The 25945-nt window shown below is 45.3% G+C and overlaps 1 protein-coding gene and 1 pseudogene across 1 annotated transcript; one reads left to right on the forward strand and one right to left on the reverse strand.

The window, feature by feature from the left end:
* Positions 1-427: 427 nt before the first annotated feature.
* Positions 428-953, forward strand: LOC123457549 (28S ribosomal protein S36, mitochondrial-like). Its single transcript, XM_045141430.1, has one exon. The coding sequence runs from the start codon at positions 445-447 to the stop codon at positions 751-753; it is 309 nt and encodes a 102-aa protein (XP_044997365.1). The 5' UTR covers positions 428-444; the 3' UTR covers positions 754-953.
* Positions 954-11005: 10052 nt separating this feature from the next.
* The window catches only part of LOC123457493, a 107527-nt pseudogene continuing 92587 nt past the window's right edge, over positions 11006-25945 (reverse strand).

A 25945-nucleotide genomic window follows, 5' to 3' on the forward strand; every position in this document is an offset into this window, starting at 1 on the left:
CAAGACAGGGAAGGCCAAGTAGTGTCAGCTAGAATCCAATGGAGCTAATATAATGAAGTGAATGAGGACAGAGTGTGAGCCTAAATAAACTTGCTGGTAATTGTTCTGAACATTAGGACTGGAACATGGCTTCTAAGTTATCTTTTCCAAGTGAGAGCTTATATTCATCACTCTTGTCCTTGGATTTCACCCCATCAGAGCCCTGTGAGCTTCAGACTGTTGTCACAGCTTTGGAGATCAAAGAAGGAGTGGCAACATTGCTGAACCTGCTCCCACTTCACAGTACAAAGCATGAGTGGAGAAAGCTTACAAATCCTGTGGTCCACAGGCTTCACATCCCAGAGAATGCATAAGGAGGTGCAGTGACAGAGCCTTGTAGGGAAGACAGTAGTGGGCCAATTCATACAATGAGGACTATGATGAAGCTGCCCCTTCTCGGGGGTCATGATGGGCAGCAAGATGGCGTCCGCCACCAGGGTGGTTCAGGTAGTAAAGCCACATGCTCCACTGATAAGGTTCCCTAACAGAAGAGACAATCCTAAACTTAGTGCCTCAGAAGCTATGAGATCAGCAGGGCTCCCGCCCCACTCTATAATCACACAGCATTCTAAAGGAGGTAAAGCCCCAGGTTTGCTGATGCATCAGGGTCCACCAGACACTGCAGACATAATCAAAACCTTACCTCAGAAATACAGAAGGAAACTCATCTCTCAAGAAGAAATGGAATTTATCCAACGTGGAGGTCCAGAATGATCCTTGTGGCTGCTGTTTGTCATCAGACAAAAGAATTATCTTTGCAATAAAGGACTTCCAAAAACACAAATGAAAAATTGTATATTAAGCAACCTTAATAAATAAATATTCTGTACATAAAAAGGAAATATAGAAACTTGAAGTGGATACTTGTATCACCTAATTTCTGTAACATGGTTGGCCTCTCCACAAGCTCACTTTATGTCCGGGACTATGACCAGGGAAGGGACCAGGAGAACTCAGTGCTATAATGACACTAGGGGTTACCATGGTGAAGTCCACTGTGGAATTCTTGGTGGCCTGCTGCTGGGACAGACACTACTGATGGGGCCTCTTTGAGCAACAGGAGACCAATAACAGAGGAACACACTCCCTCACTCTCTCTCAATCTCTCGCTCTGTGTGTGTGGGGGGGTGGGTGTGGGTGGGTGAGTGGGTGTTGCTAGGGATTGAACCTAGGGCTTCAAGAGTGTTAGGCTAGTACTGCATCACTGAGCTACATATGCTGCCCTTTCAAATACCTATTTATTTTGAATTAGAGTCTTGCTAATTTAACCAGACTTGATCTTAATGTGCTCTATACCCCTTGTAGTCCTTAACTTATGATTTTCCTGCCTCAGACTCACAAGTAGGTGGGATTTCAGGCCTTGATATTAGAAAAATCTCTAGAGGAGAACAGCTAATCTATCCACAGAGTGTGTCACATTCCTTTCTCTGAGAAGAATGTGTAGTCTGTGGATTTGTGATGGACTGTTCTGTAGATGTCCTTTAGGTCTAACTGATCTATGGATTTGTTGATCTCTCTTACTTCCCTTTTAAGATTCTGTTTGGATGATGTGTCTATTACTGATCATGGTGTATTGAAGTCCCAACTAGGATGGTGTTGATGGTTATTTCTGTTTTATTGTCAAGTAGATTTTGCTTTATGAACTGTGGTGCCCCTGTGTTTCGTATATACAAATTTATGATTATAATATCCTCTTGATGGAATGTTCCCTTGATAAGTAGTAAGTGGCCTTATTTGTCTTTTTTTGATTATTTTTTGTTTTAATTCTATTTTATCTGATATAGCTACACCTGCTTGTGTCTTATTCCCATTTACTGGGAATATTTTTTTTCACACTTTCACCCTGAGGAGATGTCTGTCTTTAGTGGTGAGATGGTTTTTTGAAGACAACAGATTGAGGGGTCTAATTTTCTGATCCATCCTGTTAGCTTATGTATCTTGATGGGTGAGTTAAGGCCATTAATATTTAAGGTAATGACTGTGAAATTCGATTCGATCACTGCCATATTATGTTGATATATGTGGCTTGGTGCTTTCATGGACTTTGAAGTTTTTTTTTGTGACTTCTCTGAGTTAGGTTATTGTGACCTGCTTCTTATAGGCATTTGAGTTTGATTATTTGATTCTTCTGTGTGTAGAATTTCCTGGAATACTCTCTGTAGGTTTGGTTTTGTGTTCATATAATTGTAAAGCTGAGTTTTGTCATGGAAAGTTTTTCTTTCACCATCTATTAGGAGGGATACTTTTGCTGGGTAGAGTAGGTTGGGTTGGAAGGCATAGTTTCTTAGTCTTTGTAGTGTTTAATTCCAGGCCCTTCTGGCTTTCAGGGTTTCCATTGAGAAGTCTGAAGTAATTCTGATGGGGTTACCTTTAAAAGTGATGTGCTTTTTTTCCCCTAGCTGCTTTTAGGATTTTCTCTTTGGTTTCAGTGTTTAGTCTTAATGATAATATGTCTTGGAGAGTTTCACCTTTGGTCCAATCTGTTTGGATTTCTGTTAGCTTCATGTATCTTGATGGGCCTTTCTTTTGATAGAGTGGGGAAGTTTTCTTCAATTATTTTGTTAAATAAGTTCTCTATGCCTTTGGTCTGAATTTCTTCTCCTTCTGGTATTCCAGTGATCCTGATATTAGGATGTTTAAGGGTATCACACAATTCCCTCATGTTCTGTTCACAGAAAATTTTGAACTTATTGAAACGTTTGAACTCTCAGGCTATTCCACCTTGTCTTGCAGATCAGAGTTTCTATCCTGCACATGGCTGACTCTATTCTTTTTTTTTTTAAGTTAACAACAACAATATTTTATTTTTGTTTCTATATTAGGTACAAGAAAAATATGCAATGCAAGGAATACATGTCCATGAATAAATGTATACATAAAATGAGTAAAACTTTGCCAGGGAAAGTAGAAATGAAAGACACAAAAGTCATAATTGAAGTAAAAATATATAGAAAGATAATTATTCCTTGGCATTTTATAATTCTTTTTTTTTTAATTTGAAAGAATGAGATATCAAACCTGCTACAAAGCCCAAACTGACAGCTGAGATTCAAGACTTCTCTTAAGTGTGAGTCTTGTAAAATTAAAACAAGTTACATACTTCTAACATAAGTGATTAAGTGTAAACATTTACGTTGCTATAAGGCATAACCAGGAGTGAAAATACCAATACAAAATTAATAACTGTCAAGTAAATGCCAATCATATGCTCCTCAAGTCCAACATCCACTACCAGTGATGACAGTCTCTAGATTTTAAAGTCCTATCTGTCCAGCTTGACTAAATAGGCAGGAGAAAAGCCAACAGCACTCCATAGTAGCCTTTGCACAGTCCTGGTAGATCCAAACTATGTCTGAGTCCCCACTGCAAACCATGGTCCATCTTACAATGGCCTCATTGGTCTCTCTGAATTGGGACACTGCCCTGATTCATATGCAACATCTCAGCAGCATATCCTGGATCAGTATGTCCTTCATGAACCACTTCTATATATTTTCATGCTCCCAAAATCAATGCAAGAGTTGCAATGGCACATTTATTGTGTTAATCCAGTGTGGAAAAAAAATCTTGATCTTGAACTTTCTAAGTTCTTCCTTTAGAAAGAATTTGCATTTGTACCATTCAGCTTTTCCTGGGTGGACTTCAACCACAGGCATCTTTTCCATTGTATAAATTTAAAACAGTTGGCCTATGCTTGATGGTGTTATTCTGTTTAACAATTGCAATGTCCATGCCAGTAACTAAATTTGTTTTATTGTGTTTTATTTTTTCCTGTGATAACCTGCATATCTTTCAGTTCTGTATCTTTTACCAAGCACACCATTCCATTGCTTTCAAATTCAACCTTGATCAAACGTTTTGGGCATGAGCAGCAGACTGCAGCCCATCTTTGTGACAGTAGCCCAACTCTAACAAAGTCCTCTGCTGTCTTTTCTTTCCCTTTGAAAGTTTATAAGCCAACACAATTCTTTCTGCTGTTATCATTTTAAAAATCTCAACGAGATAGCTCATAAAATTCAGACTTACCATGTGAGACTTCTGTTGTTCCAAGTACCAAGCCCATCCATATTCTTGTAAGAAACAAGTTCAAAATACTAAAATTACATGATCAAATTCATCTGCAACAACAGTCTAACCTTTTGTAACCAAATGCTCTTGTAGTCACCTTCACACCCATTCTCTCTCTCCCTCTCCCTCTTTCTCTGTCAAAAAATAAATCACTAAAATAAAAATATTTTGGCTGACTCTATTCTTGAGAGCTTGTAGAGAGTTTTGGATTTGTTCAATTAGGTTCATATTTTCTACTATTTTTCTATGTATAGTTTGTCAAGCTCCCTTTTCACATAATTTTCTGATTTTCTTGATGCTTCTTGGAATTCATCCTTTCATTTCTTTATGACTTCATTTACCATTGCCAGCTGATTTTTGAGGTCTTCTTTTTTTTCACTCCCCTTCATATCTCGTAATTGCCTTTGGATTCCATCTATTTTCTTATCTTACTACACACAGTTTCTTTTCTTACTACACACAATTATAGGTCCTTTGTTGCTTTCTGCAAGTTCTACCAGTAGGTTGGTCAGGGTTGCATTGCTCATAGCTTCATTTTTTTGTTCTGATCCTAATGACTCTTCTGTTTTGATTAGAGATGTTCATTGTAGGACTGGGTGATCTAACTGGATTTTCTTTCATTTGATTTTTCATGTTATTTCTTTTGTGCTGTGGTCTTCCCATCACAGTGTATGGACAGGGAGAGTACGACTGTGGTCTTGTTGGATGGGGAGAAGTGGTGCCCCTTGGTGGAGCTGGCCTGGGCTAGCCAGCAGGCAAGTAGATGGGCCAAGTGGTCTTGAGCTAACACATATGTGGGTGGGTCAGCCTGAGCTCAAGCACAATGGGAAGCTGAAGCAGCCTGAGGAGGATGCCAAGCATCCTGAGCTCCTGAATGGCACAGGCGCCAAACTTACCTGAGCTGTCATGAGGTGATGCATCAAAGTTCCCTGCACTTGCACTCAGTGGCACGCTGAAGCACAAAGCATTGAAGCAGCCTGAACTCATGTGTGGCGGAGCACTGGAACCCAGAAGCAGTCTGAGCTTGCTCGCAACAGGACAATAGTGGTCAGCCAGCTTGGCAGACAGGGTTGGGCTGGCACCTGAGCTTGCACAGATGGACAGGCAGAATGAGCCTGAGCTCACATGGTAAGGTGGAATGGGCCTGAGCTCATACATGAATGGGTGGTGGCTGGAGCAGTAAGTGGACAAATGGGCAGAGAGAGCAGGCTAAGCTTGCACAAGCGGGAATCAGTGCCACACGTGTGGATGGCAAATGGAGCTCCACCAGGTCTGTGGGTGGAGCCTGCCCAAAGTCCTGCATGGGCGGGGGTAGCAGGGCGAGCACCTCTATGCAGTGAGGCAAGTGGAACTATGTTGGCCTGGGTCCCCCTTCCTACAATAAATACAGGAGTATCCTGAAGCTGGGACTGTGGGTAAGGTGGCTGCTTGGGGAGGACTGGGGGAATGGTGGGCTACCCCTGAGTGAGGGCATCTGAGATTCCCTTTTTCCCCTCTATGCCCTCCCACTGGCAATCTATTAGAGATTGCTCTCCTCTAAAAGACCCAATGAACCCTTAATGCCTTGATGTTCTTTCCTAGGGATGTGCGGGGCAGTTAGGCAGTTGCCATCTTGGCCAGAAGCCTGATGCTATGCACTTTTAAGAGACATGGCCTGGGCTCACATCAGCACCACTGTGATGCCATACTCTGAAAGGACAGGCATCCTGGCATCTCACTAAAATCACTGTGATGTCATCAACTGTGAGGAGACACAGCCTGGGCTCTCACTAGAACTACAGTGGTGCAATCCACTTTCAGGAAATACAGCCAGGCTCTCAGTGAAACCATTGTGATGCTATCCGCTGTTAGGAAACATGAACTGGGCCTTCACTAGAACCAATGTGATTTCATGAACTGTGGGGAGACAAGTCCTGGGCTCTCACAAGAAACCGGATTCATGCTGTTCTTGTGATAAGACACTGCCTGGGCTCTCAACAGAACCACTCTGATGCTATCCACCGTGTGGATACACAGCATAGGTCCTCTGAGAACAAATGTGAAACTTTCCCTTTGAGGAGGCATCCTCACTAGTACCACTGTGATGCCATCCATTGTGAAGAGGCACATCTTGGAGTCTCACAAGAATCATTGTGATGTCATGTACTGTGCAAAGACAGATCTAGGCCTGTCACCAGAACCACTGAGATGCTATCCACAGTGGTGATACATGGCCCACTCTCTCACTAGAAACACTGTGATACCATTAACTGTGAGGAGCCATGGCTTAAGTTCTCACTAGATCCAGTGTCATGCCATGCACTGTGAGGAGACACAGGCTGGGTCCACATTAGTAATACTGTTATGACATCCAATGTGAGGAGGCATATCTTGGGTCTCACTAGAACCAATGTGATGTCATCTATTGTGAGGAGACACAGCCCAGGTCCTCCACAGAACAAATGCGATGATACCCACTGTGAGGAGACATGGCCTGGACATTCGCTAGAGCCACTATGATGCCATGCACTCTGAGGAGACAGGGCTGTGCCTCTCACTATAACCATGTGATTCCATCTGCTATGAGGACACATGCTAGGAGCTCTAACTAGAATCATTTGGATGCCATCCATTATGAGTATATGCAGGCCAGGTCCTTTCTAGAACTAGTATGATGATATCTGTTGTGAGGAGACACTGACTGGATCCTCCATAGAACCACAGTGATGGCATCCACTATCAGGAGACATGGAATGGGTTCTCACTAGAACCACTGTGATGCCATCCACTTTGATGACATACAGCCTGGAATCTCAATACAAACACTGTGATGACATCCTCTATGAGGAGACAGGGCCTAGTCTTTCACTAAAACAACTGTGATGCCATTTACTGTGAGGAGACACAGCCTGGGTTCTCACTAGAACCACAGTCATGCCATCCACTTTGAGGAGATACAACCTGGGATCTCAATGCAAACACTGTGATGTCATCCACTGTGAGGAGACATGGCCTACATTAGCAGTAGCACCATGGTGATGTCATTCACTGTGAGGAGATATGGACTGTGCTCTCACTAGAACCAGTGTGATGCCATGCACTCTGAGGAGACATGGCCAGGCCTGTCCCTAGAACAACTGTGATGCCATTTAGTGTGAGGAGGCACAGCCTGGGCTCTCACTAGAACCATTGTGATGCCATCCACTGTAAGGAGACACACCCTGGACTCTCAATAGAGCCACTGTGATGTCATGCACTTTGAGAAAACATCTCCTGGGTCCTCAATAGATCCAATGTGATGCCATTCACTGTCAGGAAACACTGACTGGGCCCTCACTAATATCTCTGGGATGCAATGAATTGTGAGGAGACAGGCCTGGGCCTGTCACTAGACCCACTGTGATGCCATGAACTGTGAGGAGACATGGCCTCAGTCCTCACTAGAACCAGTGTGATGCCATGCAATGTAAGGAGACATAGCCTGGGTCCTCCTGAGAATCACAGTGAAGCTATCCACTATGAGGAGACTCAGCCTAGATCCTTACTAGTACCAATGCGACAGGATCTAATATGAGGACACATCTTGCACTCTCACTAGAAACACTGGGATGGCATTTATTGTGAGGAGAGATGACCTGGCCATTCATTAGAGCCACTTTGATGCAATGCACTCTGAGAAGACAGGGCCAGGTCTCTCAATTTAACCAATGTTATGGCAACCACTATGAGGAGTCAGGGACTGTGCTCCAACTAGAACCACTGTGATGCCATGCTCTGTGAGGAGACACAGCTGAGGCTCTCACTAGAACCACTGTGATGCCTTGGCATCACACTGTGAGGAGACAGGGTCAGGCCTGTCACTAGAACCACTGTTATGCCATTTAGTGTAGGAGACATGGTCCTGTTGGGCCCTGAGAGGCCCAGGCGTGAGGCCTAGTGGAACTTCCTGAGCCTAGCTAAAGTTTTGTGACCTGTCTCTGGCCAGCTAGGATTCAGCAAGACACCTAATGGCTTCTTGCTTGCCACCTCCACGTGGCATTTCTAATTACCATTTCAATAGTTACAGTTTACTATTGGCCCTTGCCTCTCCCCGCCCCATCCTAAAATCCCTGCCTTTGTCCCCAACATTATATAGGCAACTGCTCAGAGTAATAAAGCAAGTTTTTTTGTGAGTTTCTGCTTCGAAAAGACTCCCGACTCAGTGTGGTTTTCTCTTGTGGCTAGGAGAGGTTTCTGAGTCATTGTACGTTCATCTTCCTTGTCAACACCTTGGGAGGAACCAGCAGGCCTGGTCCTCCCACAGCACTACCTGCCCAGGGAGGAGCCCAGCATCTGGCACCCAAATTGGGGCTCTCAGAGCAGACTAGTACCCTGTGAGAGGCAGTCATTGAGGAGGTAATCGGTATACATGTGTGGGTGAGTGTACCCTCATAATTTGTAAGAAAATCTTCATATTTAAAGCGCTAAACTTTGCTTCTATAACCTGTACTTACTTGTAGACATCTCTTCATTCCCTTTCTCTTTCCCTTCACCTTCGCTTCACCAGTGGCTTTTTTATTTCTGAACAGGGCCTAGCAAGCTGCATCTGTGGCTTTTATATTTCTAAAGGCTTGTGCATCTCTCTCTCTCTCTCTCTCTCTCTCTTTCTCTCTCTCTTTCTGCCTGTGAAGGCAGGCCATCTTTTTCTGCCATTATGGAACTTCCCCGGGATCTGTAAGCTTCAATAAATATTCCATCCTCCATAACTGTACCTGGTCTGGAAGTTTATCTCAGAGAACCTAAAGCTGTCTGATGAGCTGAGATGAACCTGACCATGTGGATGTTAATCTTTTGGAACCTTTGTTTTGGGGAAATAGACATGGACTTGGTACTTACAACTGAAGGTGTCTTTTGGAGTGGTAAGCCAAATTTTATGGACTATTCAGATAAAAGTTTAAAAATACTAAGTACAGACAGCATTAAACTTCGAGGCTTGGCTTATAAGCTTTCTAAGAGGAAAGAAAGACTACGGGGGACTTTGTTGGAACTGGGCTACTGGCATAAGGGCTGGCTGCGTCCTGCTGCCCAGGCCCAGAGAGTTTAATCAAGGTTAAATTTGTAATAGACTGATATGCTTAGCTAGATATATTGTATTAAGAGATTTAAGATTTTTGTTGTTGTTGTTGTTGTTTCTCGAGGTAGGGTTTCACTCTAGACCAGGCTGACCTGGAATTCTCTATGGAGTCTTAGGGTGGCCTAAAACTCATGGTAATCCTCCTACCTACATCTCCCGAGTGCTGGAATTAAAGGTGTGCACCACCACACCTGGCTAAAACTTAAGATTTTAAGCTAGAAAACCTCAAGCAAGTTCAAATTGCAGACACTGAGATTAATTTTAGGATATGGTGGTTCAATATACATTGTTTCAGTCCTCTTTGCTATGCCTCATATCAGTTAAAAATGTTTACTCTGTGCCTTTATATGTTAAAAGTTTTTAACTTGTTTAATTTTACAGGTGTTAATATCTTAAATTGGTCAGGACTGTGGGGACCTTTAAAATTGAACTGGGTACAATTTATAATATATGATAGTTATAATTCTATTGGGAGCCAAGGGCGGAATTTGATAATTTATTTTTTTTTAAGTTTTCCATTATTTTATATTTATCCTGAAACTTGTAGTCACAGTTACAGCAGAAAAAAACAGTAAGAAGCCGGTTTATACTCTAATGACTTGCTGGCTCTACTTTAAACAAGAGGTGCATATAAAGTACTTAGAGCCCTAGACAACAAATGTTGTCACTCTGAGGTAGACACTATTTATCACTTCTCCACATTTTACATTTAATATCAACAAAATATAATATAGTGACAAGCTATTCAGTAACAAAGCCAACATTCTGAATGCAGTACAAAAATTAAATTAGTCATTGATACATAACTCAAACACAAATTGTTAATTTATTTTTAACAACAAAATAGTAGCAGTAACAAAGTAACTTAGCCATCAGCAGAGCAAAACAAGGACAAAACTAATGAACAGGCATTAATTAGCTCAAATTAGTTATCACCTTTAAGTAGGAAAAACTATCATTGGCCTAGTGGTTCTCAACCCTGTCTGCACATTAGAGAAACAAAGGACAGGACTGGTGTGTGATCAACATGTAAGGCCCACTTCCAGAAGATTAAGTGAAATGTTGTCAATGGGGCTCATGTAAAGGCTCTTAAAGTATTGAGAACTACAGGTCTAAAGTAGTAACAAAAATGCCCTCAAAGTAATTAAAGTCAATAAACTGATCATAGAATAAATTCTTTTCTTTTTATCTTAGAAGGGGGAGGGGCAGGAACCCACTTCCCATTGTTTTGATTGCCATAGCAGTTTAACAGCTATCAAATATCGAAAGTTAAAATGCTTCCCAAATTGAAATTCTCATGAGTTCAATTTACAAAGTTCTTTTAGAACATTATCAGCTTTCAGAAAGTATCTCCCACATGGTAATTTTGCATAGATATTCAAGTCACCGATTTGTTCAGCTGAGTCAGTAGATGTACTAGAAAATATTTTAATACTAGTTCTATAAAATGATATTCACTGCATATTCCACAAACTTTTTATCAGTGCAAAGATGTGACAGAGGAAGACAGGTAGGTGTGCTTCCCATCTATTTCTACAACTGCCAGACTCCTTTCTGTAAGACTAGTGTATCTTCACAGTTAGATCCCGAACAAAACTATCTTCATTAAAAAACATGTACAGAAAATATTTCACCTATAACTCTACCATATCCTTAATAAATCCCCACTGGGAGTTCCGTAGTAACTATAGTTAATTATTGTCAAAATAGTTTTTACTTAATTTTCAGGTCTAGAAACAATGTCAAGTATGGAAAGTTACTTTTTCCTTAGGTCTCTGCAAATTTAGTAAGTTCTATTTTGTCAGCAGTTCTTGTCAAGACTCCATGTCAATCTCAGCCACTCCATTCTTGTCCTGAAGTGTTGTCTCGGTCAGGCTGTCTTCACTCACTCCTTGGATATCTGCCAGGCCGATAGGTGGTAAAGGATTCCTCCAGTACTGGAATGTATTATACTGCCAAAACTCTTCATTGTACTGGCGCGCCGCGGACCCCCAGCCGCCCGGCGGGGGCCCCTGTGCCCCGTCGTGGGCCCCGCCCGTGTGTGGCCAGGTGTCGCGGGGCTCCTCCCCCAGCCTGCGGGGCTGCGCGGACGGCGGCGGGCATCCCACCGGGGTCCCGGACACGGCTCATGGGCTCCTCGTCATCCGCGCTGCTGCGGTGCTTGCTGGGTGACGCCACTGGCTCGGCCATGGCGCCCGTGTTGATTCCACACTTCCGGGGCCACGCAGCCCCCGACGGCAGAGTCCAGAGCGGCGGCGGCTCCTCGGGGAAGCCGCAGAGCAGAAGCCACTTGCAGGGCACGTGCAGCGCCAGCTGGAATTTGGTAATTTAAATAGATGGCAACACTCCTGGAAGCTTGTGCCCAACCCTCCCCTACTGGGAATTGGTGGGCAATCTCCCTCCTGGGAGACTGCCACATGGCCCCCTTGGACTGACTCAGGTGGGGACAGGTGAGTAGTCTGCCCTTTCATGGTGACTGGGCTCAGTGACCTTTTACCACACCTACTGGGCATCCACACATGCCAGGAAAAAATCTAAACCTGCCATTAGTCATATGCTTCAATGTTTTGCCACTCTTGGGTTGCCTGATCAAATTAAAATACATTATGACCCCTGCTTTGTAAGCAAGGCCTTTATAGATTTTCTCCAGACCTGGAAAATCTCACATTCCACAGGAATCCCATACAACCCCCGGGGCCAGGCTATCATTAAAAGATATAATCAAACTCTCAAGTCTCAATTACAAAAACAAAAGGGGGAATCCTCACCCCCACATGACCAACTAAAAAAGCCATTATTTACCCTAAATATTTTAATTTTTTCTAACAATTTATAATGTGTGATGGTTATAAATCTATTGGACTCCAAGGGCAAAATGTGGTAATTTAAGAAAATGGCCCCCAATATATTCAATTGTTTATCTTAAGGTGTTATGGTGGGTTTCAGATTTCTATATAAAGATATACAAAATGTGCCTAGCAGGAGTTCCTGAAGTGTGCTGTGGCTTTTGGCTTTAGGCCTGTACTTTTAATGTCTAACTATCCTTCATACTCACAGCTTTAAAGTAGTTCCTGAGAAAGTTCAAACTGTACCTCCCTTTAAGATCATAGGCTTGATCCTTGCCCTAGATACAGTTTCACATGTTAGACGCTCTATATACTAGGGTTGAAAGTTAAAACTCGTTTGGAGTGTCATGTAGATTTTCAATGGATTTATGTTACTTCTAAAAAATATAATAACAGTCAATAGCATTGGGAAAAATGCATTTAAGAGATATTTGGCACAATGATAATATTTCCTTAGATCTGATTCAGCTACATTCAGAGATTTTGCCTTTACAAAATAATCATCTTACTTTTGATGCAGCTAAAGCTGCTGATGACTTAATATCTGCTTTTAAGTCTGTCTTGCCTGGATAAAATTCTCACTTCTTGGATAGGAAGCTTTGCTGTTTTGATTTTTGCTGTGTTTGTCTTTTACTCATTCTGTGTCTGCTGCCCATATGCATTAAATGCCTTTTAAGATCCTTTATGGAATCCATACAGAAGTACATGGAATACAGCTATGGAACTGACCCCGGATTCCTGAGACATTATCTTAAAGCCTCTGCAGAGGCTGGTAGTCAAAGACGGGTACGATTCTCTCGAGTTAGGTCAACCTAAGGCAGGGCATGAATGATGGAATTCATGTACCGATGATGGGTAAGGCCTAAATATCGTAGAGAGCAACCTAAGACAGGCACAGTCTTTCTGCACAGAGGCCCAGAGGGGCCCAGTTCATAAAAAAATAATAAATAAAAAAGGGGAAACTTTTGGGAGCCATTTGGCTGGACTTGTATCCATACCTCTGGGCCATTTGACAGCAAAACTTTAGCACCTACATGTAAGCAAGATTATACACATTCAGTGTTACTGATAAGAGCTGGCCATTCCTTAATATTTATGTGTATATTGCTGAGATCAAAGGGTTTGTTTGTTTTCCAACCTTTGGCTAATCTTTTATACTGAGAAGTGATTGAAGTGCAAAAAGTCTGTAATAATGAGTTTTTTGATAAAATCTTGTGTAAAGCTCATGGAATTTTTGTCCATGGCATAACTTTATAAAAGAAAAAGACCCATCTGGATATGAGCTAGAGACCTAAAATATCTGGGCCTCCCTGGCTTCTTGCAGTACAATTGCTCAGCCACCTTCCCTGTCCCTGTCCATCTTTCCCAATGTTTCCTCTGGAACTTGCATTTAATTACACAATTTATTCACCAGTGGCTAGAGACAATAAAACTTCATCAGGTCGAGATACACTATCACAGGCTGGCAACTCAGGAATTAAGTTCCCCAGATAACCAACTGCCACCTCCTCTGCCCTCCATGTGACCAATGACGGGTAAGATCCCCAGAGGGGGACAACCTAAGACAGACTATGGAGTGGGTTCTCAGTGAACTAAACACCTGGTACCCAATGACGGGTAAGATCCCCAGAGGGGGACAACCTAAGACAGGTGCCATGGTGACTAACGCTCTTACAAAAACAAAAGGGGGAAATGAACTTCCTGAGCCTAGCTAAAGTTTGGCAACCTGTCTCTGGCCAGCTAGGACTCAGCAAGACACCTAATGGCTTCTTCCCTGCCACCTCCGCATGACAATTCTAATTACCATTTCAATAGTTACAGTTTACTATTGGCCTTTACCTCACCCACCCCCTATCCTAAAATCCCTGCCTTCATTCCAACATTATATAGGCAACTGCTCGGAGTAATTAAGTGAGTTTTTTTTTTTGTGAGTTCCTGCTTTGAAAAGACTCCCAACTCAGTGTGGTTTTTCTCTGGTATCTCATCTTCCTCCTCAACCCCTTGGGAGATACCAGCAGGCCTGATCCTTCCATAGCACTACCTGCCTGGGAAGAACCCTGGCATGGGCTCTCACTAAAACCACTGTGAGGAGACAGGGCCAGGCCTGTCAATAAAACCATTGTGATGCCATCCACTGTGAGGAGACACAACCTGGACTCTCAATAGAGCCATTGTGATGTCATGCACTCTGCGGAGACATGGCCTGGGTCCTCACTAAATTCACTGTCATGCATCACTGTGAGGAGACACAGACAAGACCCTTACTAATAACACTGTGAAGCAATGCACTGTGATGAGATGGGGCCTGTCCTGTCACTAGAACTACTATGATGTCATCCACTGTGAAGAGACATGGCCTAGTCTCTCATTATAACAACTGTGATGACATTCTTTGTGAGGATACCATGCCTAGGTTCTCAAGATAACCACTGTGATGCCATCATCTTTGAGGAGAAACATCACATCCTCTCACTGCAACCTCAGTGATATCATTTCACTTTCAGATGGCATGGCATAGGTTCTCAAAAGAACGACCATGATGCTAACCATTTGTGGAGACATGGCCTAGGCTCTCAAAAGGAACACTGTGATGCCATCCAGTGTGAGGAGACATGGTCTGGGCATTCACTAGAGCCACTAGGACACCATGCACTGTGAGGAGACAGGGTCTTGACTCTCAGGATAACTAATGTGATGCCATCTGTTTTGAGGAAACACAGACTGTGCTTTCACTAGACTCACTGTGATTTCATCCGCTGTGAGGAGACATGGCCTGGGCTCTCACTAGAACCATTGTGATGCCATTCACTGTGAGGTGACATGGCCTGGCCTCCCTTTAGAACCACTGTAATGCCATGCAATGACAGGAGACAGACTGAGCCTGTCATTAAATACATTTTGATGCCATCTACTGTGAGGAGACATGGCCTGGGCTCTCAATAGAGCTATTGTGATGCTATGCACTGGGAGGAGACATGGCATGGATCCTCAATAGATCAAGTATCATAACATTCTCTATGATGTCAACAACTGTGAGGAGACACAGCCTATTCTCTAACTAGAACAACTGTGATGCATTCCACTTTGAAAGGTAATAGCCTGGGCTCTCACTACAACCACTGTGATGCTATCCACAGTGAGGAGACATGGACTGGACTCTCACTAGAACCAATGTAATGCTATCCACTGTAAGTAGACACTGCCTGGACTCTCACAATAACCACTGTGATGGCATTCACTATATGGACACACAACCTGGGTCCTCCCTTGAACTGCTTTGAAAATATCCACTCTGTGGAGACACACCCTGGGTCTTCACTAATACCACTGTTATGCCATCCACTGTGAGTAGGCATACCCTGGCTTCACTCGAAACCCTGTGATGCCATCTATTGTGAGGAGACATGGCCTATGCATTCATTAGAGCCACTTTGATGTCATGCACTCTGAGCAGACAGGGCCAGGCCTCTCAATATAACCAATGTGATAGCAACCACTGTAATACTATTCACTGTGGAAACATATGGCCTGGGCTCTACATACAGCCACTGTGAGGCCATATATTGTAAGGAGACACAGACTCGGCACTCACTAGAACCACTGCGATACCATGCACTGTGAGGAGACAAGGCCAGGCCTGTCACTAGAACCATTGTGATACCATAAACTGTGATGATACATGGCCTCAGCTGTCAATAGAGCCATTGTGATGTCATGCACTCTTATGAGACACCTACTGGGTTCTCACTAGATGCACTGTCATGCCATCACTATGGTGAGACACAGACTAGACCCTCACTAATACCACTGTGAAGCAATGCACTGTGATGAGACGGGGCCTGTCCTGTCACTAGAACTACTGTGATGTCATCCGCTGTGAGGAGACATGGCCTAGTCTCTCATTAAAACAACTGTGATGCCATTCACTGTGAGGATATCCTGCCTGTGTTCTCACTAGAACCACTATGATTCCATTCACTGTAAGGTGGCATGGCCTGGGCTCTCATTAGGACCACTGTGATGCCATGCAACATCAGGACACCAGGCCCAGACTGTCATTAGAACCATTATGATGCCATCTACCATAAGAAGACAATGCCTGGGCTCTCTATAGAACCACTGTCATGCCATGCACTGTGAAGAGACATCGCCTGGGACCTCACTAGGTCAACTATCAAAACAGTCACTGTGAGAAGACAAAGACTGTTCTCTTACTAGAACCACTGTGATGCCATCCACTGTAGGGACACATGGCCTTGGCTTGCCCTAGGGCCACTGTGATGCCATGCACTGTGAGGAGACATGGCTGGTCCTGTCACTAGAACCATTGTGATGCCATCCACTGTGAGGAGACACAGCCTGGACTCTCAATAGAGCCACCGTGAATTCATGCATTCTCAGTAAACATTGCCTGGATCCTCAATGCATTCACTGTGATGCCATTCACTGTGAGGAGACACTGACTGGACCATCAGTAATACTACCGACATGCAATGCACTTTGAGGAGACAGGGCAAGGTTGTCACTAGAACCATTGTGATGCCATCACCTGTGAAGAAACATGGCCTAGTCTCTCACAAGAACAATTTTGATGCCATCTACTGTAAGGAGAATTAGCCTGGACTTTAAGTAGAGCCATCATGATGACAGGCACTCTGAGGAAACAATGCCTGCATCCTCAACAGATCCACTGTGATTCCATTCACTTTGAGGAGACACTGACTGGGCCCTCACTAATACCACTGTGATGCAATGCACTGTGAGGAGACAGGGCCAAGCCTGTCACTAGAACCACTGAAATGCCATTCACAGTGAGAAGACATGGCCTGTGCTCTCACTAGAACCACAGTGATGCCATGCACTGTGAGGAGACACAGCCTGGACTCACAATAGATCCATTGTGATGTCATGCACTCTGCAGAAACATCACCTGGATCCTCACTAGATCCTCTGTCATGCCATTCACTATGAGGAGACACTGGGCCCTTACTAATACCACAGAGATGCAATGCACTGTGAGGAGACAGGGCTGTCCTCTCACTAGAACCACTGTGATGCCATCTATTTTGAAGAGACTTGGCCTGCGCATTCACTAGAGCCACCATCTTGCCATGCACTCTGAGGAGACAGTGCTGGGCCTCTCAATATCACCAATGTGATATTGAAGAGACAAGGTCTGGGCTCCAAGTAGAACCATTGTGATGCTATCCACTGTGAAGAGACATGGTCTGGCCTCACACTAGAACCAGGGTGATGTCATCCACTGTGAGGAGATATGGACTGGGCTCTCACAAGAACCACTGTGATGCCATGCATTGTCAGAAGACATGGTCTCTGTACTCACTAGAACCAGTGCGATGCCATGCACTGTGAGGGTACACAGCCTGGGTCCTCCTGAGAACCTCTGTGAAACTATCCACTGTGAGGGTATTCAGCCTAGGTCTTCACTAGTCCCAATGTGATGTGATCTAGTGTGAAGAGACAAATCTTGGGCTTCACTCAAACCATGGTGATGCCATCTATTGTGAGGAGACATGGCCTGCACATTCATTACAGCCACTTTGATACCATGCACTCTAAGGACACAGGGCCAGTCCTCTCAATATAACTAATGTGATAGCAACCACTACAAAGAATCTGGGCCTAGGATCCAGCTAGAACTACTGTGATGCCATCCACTGTGGAGACATATGGCCTGGGCTTGCCCTAGAGCCACTGTGATGCCATCCACCGTGAGATGTGGACTGTATTCTCACAAGAACCACTTTGATGCCATGCACTGTCATGAGACATGGTCTCTGCCCTCACTAGAACTAGTGGGATGCCATGCACTGTGAGGGTACATGGCCTGGGTCCTCCCAAGAACCTCTCTGAAACTATTCAATGTGAGGATACCTAGCCTAGGTCCTCACTAGTGCCAATTTGATTTGACCTAGTGTGAAGACACATATCTTGGGCTTCACTAGAACCACTGTAATGCCATCTATTGTGAGGAGTCATGGCTTGTACATTCATTAGAGCTACCTTGATGCCATGCACTCTGAGCAGACAGGGCCAGACCTCTCAATATAACCAATGTGATAGCAACCACTACAAAGAGTGGGCCTAGGCTCCAACCAGAACCACTGTGATGCCATCTACTGTGGGGACATGTGGCCTGGGCTCACCTTAGAGGCACTGTGTTGCCACCAAATGTGAGGAGACATGGACTGGGCTCTCGCTAGAACAATTGTGATGCCATGCACTATGAGGAGACAAGGCTGGTCCTCTTACTACAACCAATGTGATGTCATCGACTCTGAGGATACAAGGTCTGGGCTCTAATACAACTGTGTCATCACTAGAACCACTGTGATGACATTCACTGCGAGGTGACACAGACTGGGCTGTCATTAGAACCACTGTGATGCCATGAAATGTCAGGAGACAGGGACAAGCATGTCAATAAAACCACTGATGCCATTTACCATGAGGAGACATTGCCTGGGCTTTCAATAGAGTCATTGTGATGCCATGCACTGTGAGGAGACAGGGCTCAGCTTCTCACTAGAACCACTGTGATGTCATCAACTGTGAGGAGACACAGCCTACCCTCTCACTAGAACAACTGTGATGCCATACACTTTGAGGAGATACACCCCATGGTCTCACTGCAAACACTGTGATGCTATCCACTGTGAAGAGACACGGCCTGGTCTCTAACTAGAACCACTGTGACACCATTCACTGTGAGCAGAGATGGCCTGGGCTCTCGCAGTAACCACTGTGATGCAATTCACTGTATGGAGACACAGCCTGGGTCCTTCCTAGAACCACAGTGAAACTATCCACTCTGAGAAGACACAGCCTGGGTCCTCACTAATACCATTGTGTTGCCATCCACTGTGAGTAGGCATAGCCTGGACTCTCACTAGAACCACTGTGATGCCATCCCCTGTGACGAGACATGACCTGAGCTCTCAAATAAACACTGTTATGCCATGCAGTGTGAGGAAACAGGGCCGGGCTTGACACTAGAACCATTGTGATGTCATCCACTGTGAGGAGACACAGCCTGGTCTCTCAATATAGCCATTGAGATGCCGTGCACTTTCAGGAAACATCTGGGTCCTCACTAGATCCACTGTGATACCATTCACTGTGAGGAGACACTTACTGGGTCCTCATTAATACCACCATCATGCAATGCACTTTGAGGAGACGGGGCCAGGCCTGTCACTAGAACCACTGTGATGCCATCCCCTCTCAGGAGACATTGCCTAGTCTCTCACAAGAACAACTGTGATGCCAACCACTGTGAGGAGACATGGCCTAGACTCTCAATAGAGCCATTATGATGTCAGGTACTCTGAAGAAATATTGCCTGAGTCTTCACTTGTTCCACTGTCATGCCATTCACTGTGAGGAGATACTGACTTGACCCTCATTAATACCACTGTGATGCACTGCACTGTGAGAAGACAGAGCCTGGCCTGTCACTAGAAGCACTAAGATGCCATTCACAGTGAGAAGACACAGCCTGGGCTCTCACTAGAACCACAGTGATGCCATGCACTATGAGGAGACAGGCCTGGGCCTGTCACTACAATAATTTTTATGCCATCCACTGTGAGGAGACATGGTCTGGGCTCTCACAAGAACCACTGTGATGACATGCACCATGAGAAGACAGGGCTGGCCTATCACTAGATCCATTGTGATGGACTAGATTCGTTGTGATGGTATCCACTGTGAGGAGACACCAAACTGGTCTCTCAATAGTGCCATTGTAATGTCATGCATTTTATTGCCTTCATCCTCACTAGATCCACTGTGATGCCACACACTGTGAGTAGACATGGACTGGGCCCTCACTAATACCACTGTGATGCAATGCACTGAAAAGACAGGGCCGGGCCTGTCACTAGAACCACTGTTATGCCATCCACTGTGAGGAGACATGGTCTGGACTCTCAAGAGAGCCATTGTGGTGTCATGCACTCTGAGGAAACATTGCCTGGGTTGTCACTAGATCCACTGTCATGCTACTCATTCTGAGGAGACAGTGACTGTGCCCTTATTAATACCACTGTGATCCAATGCCCTGTGAGGAGAGAAGGATGGTCTTCTCACTAGAACCACTGTGATGTCATCCACTGTGAGGCGACATGGCCTAGTCTCTCACAAGAACAACTGTGATGCCATCCACTGCGAAGAGACATGGCCTGGACTCTCAATTGAGCCATTATGATGTCAGGCACTCTGAGGAAACATCATCTGAGTCCTCACTTGATCCACTGTCATGCCACTTACTGTGAGGAGATACTGACTGGGACCTCATTAATACCACTGTGATGCAATGCACTGTGAGGTGATGGTTCCAGGCCTGTCACTAGAAGCACTAAGATGCCATTCACACAGCCTGGGCTCTCACTAGAACCACAGTGATGCCATGCACTATGTGGAAACAGGCCCGGGGCTGTCGCTACAATAATTCTTATGCCATCTACTGTGAGGAGACACGGTCTGGGCTCTCTCAAGAACCACTGTGATGACATGAACTGTGAAGAGACAGGGCAAGGCCTGTTACTAGAACCATTGTGATGGCATCCACTGTGAGGAGACATGACCTGGACTCTTAATAGTGCCATTGTGATGTCAGGCATTCTTAGGGAACATTACCTGGGTCCTGACTAGATCCACTGTGATGCCACACACTGTGAGTAGACACTGACTGGGCCCTCACCAATACCACTGACGATGCAATGTACTGTGAGAAGACAGGGCTGACCCTGTCAGTAGCACCACTGTGATGCCATGCAATGTGAGGGGACACAACGTGGGCTCTCACTAGAAACATTGCTATTCCATGCATTTTGATGGGACAGGGTCAAGCCTCTCATTAGAACCACTGTGATGTCATCCTCTGTGAGGAGACAGGGCCTAGTCTCTCACTAGAACAACTGTGATGCTGTTCACTGTAGGGGAGACACTGCCTGGATTCTCACTAGAGCCACTGGAATGCCATCCATTATGAGTAGATGCAGGCCGGGTCCTCCCTAGAACTAGTATGATGATATCCGCTGTGAAGAGACACAGACCAGTTCCTCCCTAGAACCACAGTGATGGTATCCACTGTCTGGAGACATGGACTGCGTTCTCACTAGAACCACTATGATGCCATCCACTTTGATGAGATACAGCCTGGGATCTCAATGCAACCACTGTGATGTTATCCTCTGTGAGGAGACAGGGCTTAGTCTCTCACTAAAACCACTGTGATGCCACTTACTGTGAGGATCCACGGCCTGGGTTATCACTGAAACCACTGTGATGCCATCAACTTTGAGGAAATACAGCCTGGGATCTCAATACAACCACTGTGATGTCATCCACTGTGAGGAGACATGGACTGGGCTCTCATTAAAACCACTGTGATGTTATGCACTGTGAGGAGACACAACCTGGATCCACTTAGAAACACTGTGAAAATATCCACTGTGAGGAGACACAGACTGGGTCCTCACTAATACCACTATGATCCCATCCACTTTGAGTAGGCATAAAATGGTCTCTCACTAGAACTACTGTGATGCCATTCACTGTGAGGAGACACATCCTGGGCTATCACTAGAAACACTGTGATGCTATGCAGTATGAGGAGACAGGGCCAGGCCTGTCAATAAATACATTGTGATGCCATCCACTGTGAATAGACACTGCCTGGGCTTTCAATAGAGCCAATGTAATGCCATGCTCTGTGAGAAGACATGGCCTGTGCTCTCATTAGATCCATTGTCCTGCCATGGACTGGGTTCTCACTAGCACCACTGTGATTTCATGCTCTGTGAGGAGAAAGGGCCTGGCTTCTCACTACAACCACTGCAATGTCATTCTCTGTGAGTACATATGGCCATGTCTCTCACTGAAACAACTGTGATGCCATTCACTGTGAGGAGACATGGCCAGTGTTCTCACTAGAACCACTGTGATGCCATCCACTTTGAGGAGATAAAGCCCAGGCACCCGATGAAACCATTGTGATGTCATCCACTGTCAGGAGACACAGCCTAGGCTCTCAGTAGAAAAAAATGTGATGTTATCCTCTATTAGAAGACACGGCCTGGGCTCTCACTGGAACCACTGTGATGCCATCCAGTGTGAGGAGACATGGCCTGGGCTTTCACAAGAGCCACTGTGATGCCATTTACTGTGAGGAGACACAGCATGGGTCCTCCCTATAAACTATCCACTTGAGGAGACATAGCCTGGGACCTCGTTAGTACCACTGTGATGCCACCCATTGTAAGGAGACATGGCCTGGTCTCTCACTAGAACCACTGTGATGCCATTCACTGTGAGGAGACACAGCCTGGGTCCTCGCTAATACCAATGTGATGACATCTACTGTAAAGAGACACATCTTGGGCTCTCAATAGAAACACTGTGATGCCAACTATTGTGAGGAGACATGGCTTCACCATTCAATACAGCCACTGTGATGTCATGCACTCTGAGGAGACAAGTCCAGACCTCTCACTGTAAACAAAGTAATAACACCTACAATGAAGAGACATGGTCTCGGCTCCAACTAAAACCACTGTAATGCCACTCACTGTGAGGATAAATGGCCTGGGCTTTCACTACAACGACTGTGATGCCATCCATGTTGAAGAAATACAGCCCAGGCACACAATACAACTGCTGAGATGTCATCCACTGTGAAGAGACACAGCCTAGGCTCACAGTAGAACAACTGTGATGCTATCCACTGCTAGGAGATATAAACAGGGCTCTCACCATTACCACTGTGATGCCATCCACTGTGAGAAGAAATGGCCTGGGCTCTCACTAGAATCACTCTGATGCCATCCACTGCAAGTAGACATAACCTTGATTCTCTCTAGCACTACTGTGAAACTACCCACTTGAGGAGAAAGAACTTGGGTCCTCAATAGTACCACTGTGATGCCATCCATTGTACAGAGCACATCTTGGGCTCTCACTAGAATAAGTTTGATGCCATGTACTGTGAGGAGACAGGGCCAGGCCTGTCACCAGAACTACTGTGATGCCATGCACTGTACAATACATGGCCTGGACTCTCTCTAGAAGAAGTGTGATGCCATGCACTGTGAGGAGACACAGCCTGGATCCTTCCTAGAACCACTGTGAAACTATCCACGGTCAGGAGACATAGCCTGGGTCCTCAGTAGTACCACTGTGATGCAATCTAGTGTGACAAGACACATCTTGGCTGTCATTAGAACCACTGTGATACCATCTATTGTGAGGAGATATGGCCTGGGCATTCACCACTGTGATGCCATATACTCTGAGGAGACACAGCCTGGGCTTTCACTAGAACCACTGTGATGCCATGCACATTGAGGAGACAGGGACTGGGTCCTTCCTAGATCAACTGTCATGCCATCACTGTGAGGAGACATTGACTAGGCCCTCATTAAGGACTGTGAAATGATGCACTGTGAGGAGACATGGATCTACTGTGATGTCATCCACTGTGAGGAGATACAGCCCATGCTCTCACTGCAACCACTGTGATGTCATTTCAATATTAGGAGACATAGCCTAGGCTCTCAAGACAGGCCTGTCACTAGACCCACTGTGATGCCATATCCTGTGTGGAGATAGGGCCTGGCCCTCACTAATAACACTGTGATGCTATTCACTGTGAGGAGACATGGCCTGGACTCTCACTAGAATCAGTGTGATGCTGTGCAATGTGAAGAGACACAGACTTGGTCCTCCATAGAACCACTGTGGAACTATCCACTGTGAGGAGACATGGCCTGGATTCTCACTAGAACCACTGTGATGCCATACACTTTGAGGAGATACAACCCAGACTCCCTCTGCAACCACTGTGAAATCATCCACTGTGTGGAGACATGGCCTCAGTCTTCACTAGAATCACTGTGCTTCCATGCACTGTGAGGAGACAGAGCCTAGTCTTTCACTAAAACAACTGTGATGCTGTGAGGAAACATGACGTCAGTCTCCTCGAATTACTGTGATGCCATCCACTTTGAGGAGATACAGTGTGGGCACCCAAGGCAACCACTGTGATGTCATCCACTGTGAGGAGACACAGACTAGACACTCAGTAGAACCACTGTGAGGCTACCCACTCTTAGGAGACACAACCTGGGGTCTCACTAGAACCAGTGTGATGCCATGCACTGTGAGTAGACACAGCGTAGGTCCTTCCTAGAAAGACTGAAACAATCTGCTGTGAAGAGACACAGGCTGGGTTCTCAGTAGTAACACTGTGATGCAATCTAGTGTGAGGAGGCACATCTTGGGCTCTCACTAGAGCCACTGTGATGCCATTGATTGTGAGAAGACATGGCCTTCACATTCACAAGAGCCAGTGTGATGCCGTATACTCTGAGGAGACAGGACCAGGGCTCTCACTATAGCCAATGTGATAGCAACTGTTATGAGGAGATAGGGTATGGGCTCCAACTAAAACCACTATGATGCCATCCACTATGAGGAGACACAGCCTGGGCTCTCATGAGAACCACTGTGATGCCATGCACTTTGAGGAGACAGGTTCAGGCCCGTCACTAGAACCACTGTGATGCCACTTACTGTGATAAGACACAGTCTTGGCTCTTACTAGAAATCCTGTGACACCATGCACTGTGAGGAGACAGAGCTGAGCCTATCATTAGAACCACTGTGATGCCATCAACTGTGAGAAGACATGGCCTGGGCTGTCAGTAGAGCTATTGTGATGTAATGCACTCTGAGGAGATATCGCCTGCTTCCTCACTACATCCACTATCATACCATCACTGTGAGGAGACACGGCCTACTCTCTCACTAGAATAACTGTGATGCCCTCCACTTTGAGTACATACAGAATGTGCTCTCACTGCAACCAGTGATGTTATCCACTGTAAGGTAACATTGCCTGGACTCTCACTAGAACCACTGTGGTGCCATACACTGTGAGGAGACATGGCCTGGGTATCACTAGAACAACTATGATCCCATGCACTGTGAGGAAACAAGGCCGAGCCTGTCACTACAACCATTGTGATGCCATTCACCGTGAAAAGACACGGCCTGGGCTCTCAAAAGAACCAATGTGATGCCATGCACTGTGAGGAGATAGGGCCAAGTCTGTCACTAAAACCACTGTGTTGCCATCCTCTGTGAGGAAACATGGCCTGGGCTCTCAAAAGAACCAGTGTAATGCAATGCACTGTAAGGATACAGGGTAAGACCTGTCACTAGAACCACTGTGATGTCATGCAGTGTGAGTAGACAGGGGCAGGACTGTCAGTAGAACCACTGTCATGCCAACTACTGTGAGGAGACAAGGCCTAGGCTCATAGTAGAATGACTGTGATGCTATCCTCTGTTAGGAGACATAGCTTGGGATCTTAACAAACCACTTTAATGCCATTCACTGTGAGGAGACACAGCCTGGGCTATCACTGGAGCCACTGTGATGCAATCCATAGTGAGGAGACACAGCTTGGCCTCTGAAAAGAACCACTACAATGCCATACACTGTGAGGAGATAGGGCCACGCCTGTCACTAAAACCAATGTGATGCAATCCATAATGAGGAGACACAGCCATGAACTTTGAGGAGACAGGGCCCTGCCTGTCAGTAGAACCATTGCAATGCCATTGACTGTGAGGATACAAGGCCTGGGCTCTCAATAGAGCCATTGCGATGTCATGCACTCTGAGGCAACATTGCCTGCATCCTCACTAGATCCAATGTCATGCCATCACTGTGAGGATACACTGACTGGGCTCTCACTAATACAACTGTGAAGCAATACACTGAGGTGACAGGGCCCTGTCTTTCCCTAGAACTGATGTTATGTCACCCTCTGTAAGGACATGCTACCTGGCCTCGCATTACAGCCACTAT

The sequence above is a fragment of the Jaculus jaculus genome, unplaced genomic scaffold (genome assembly GCF_020740685.1).
Source record: "Jaculus jaculus isolate mJacJac1 unplaced genomic scaffold, mJacJac1.mat.Y.cur u25, whole genome shotgun sequence".
In the NCBI taxonomy this organism is placed as follows: Eukaryota; Metazoa; Chordata; class Mammalia; order Rodentia; family Dipodidae; genus Jaculus; species Jaculus jaculus.

Excerpts from the sequence above, each read along its gene's own strand:
- LOC123457549 (XM_045141430.1), top strand. The coding sequence starts at position 445 with ATGATGGGCAGCAAGATGGCGTCCGCCACCAGGGTGGTTCAGGTAGTA.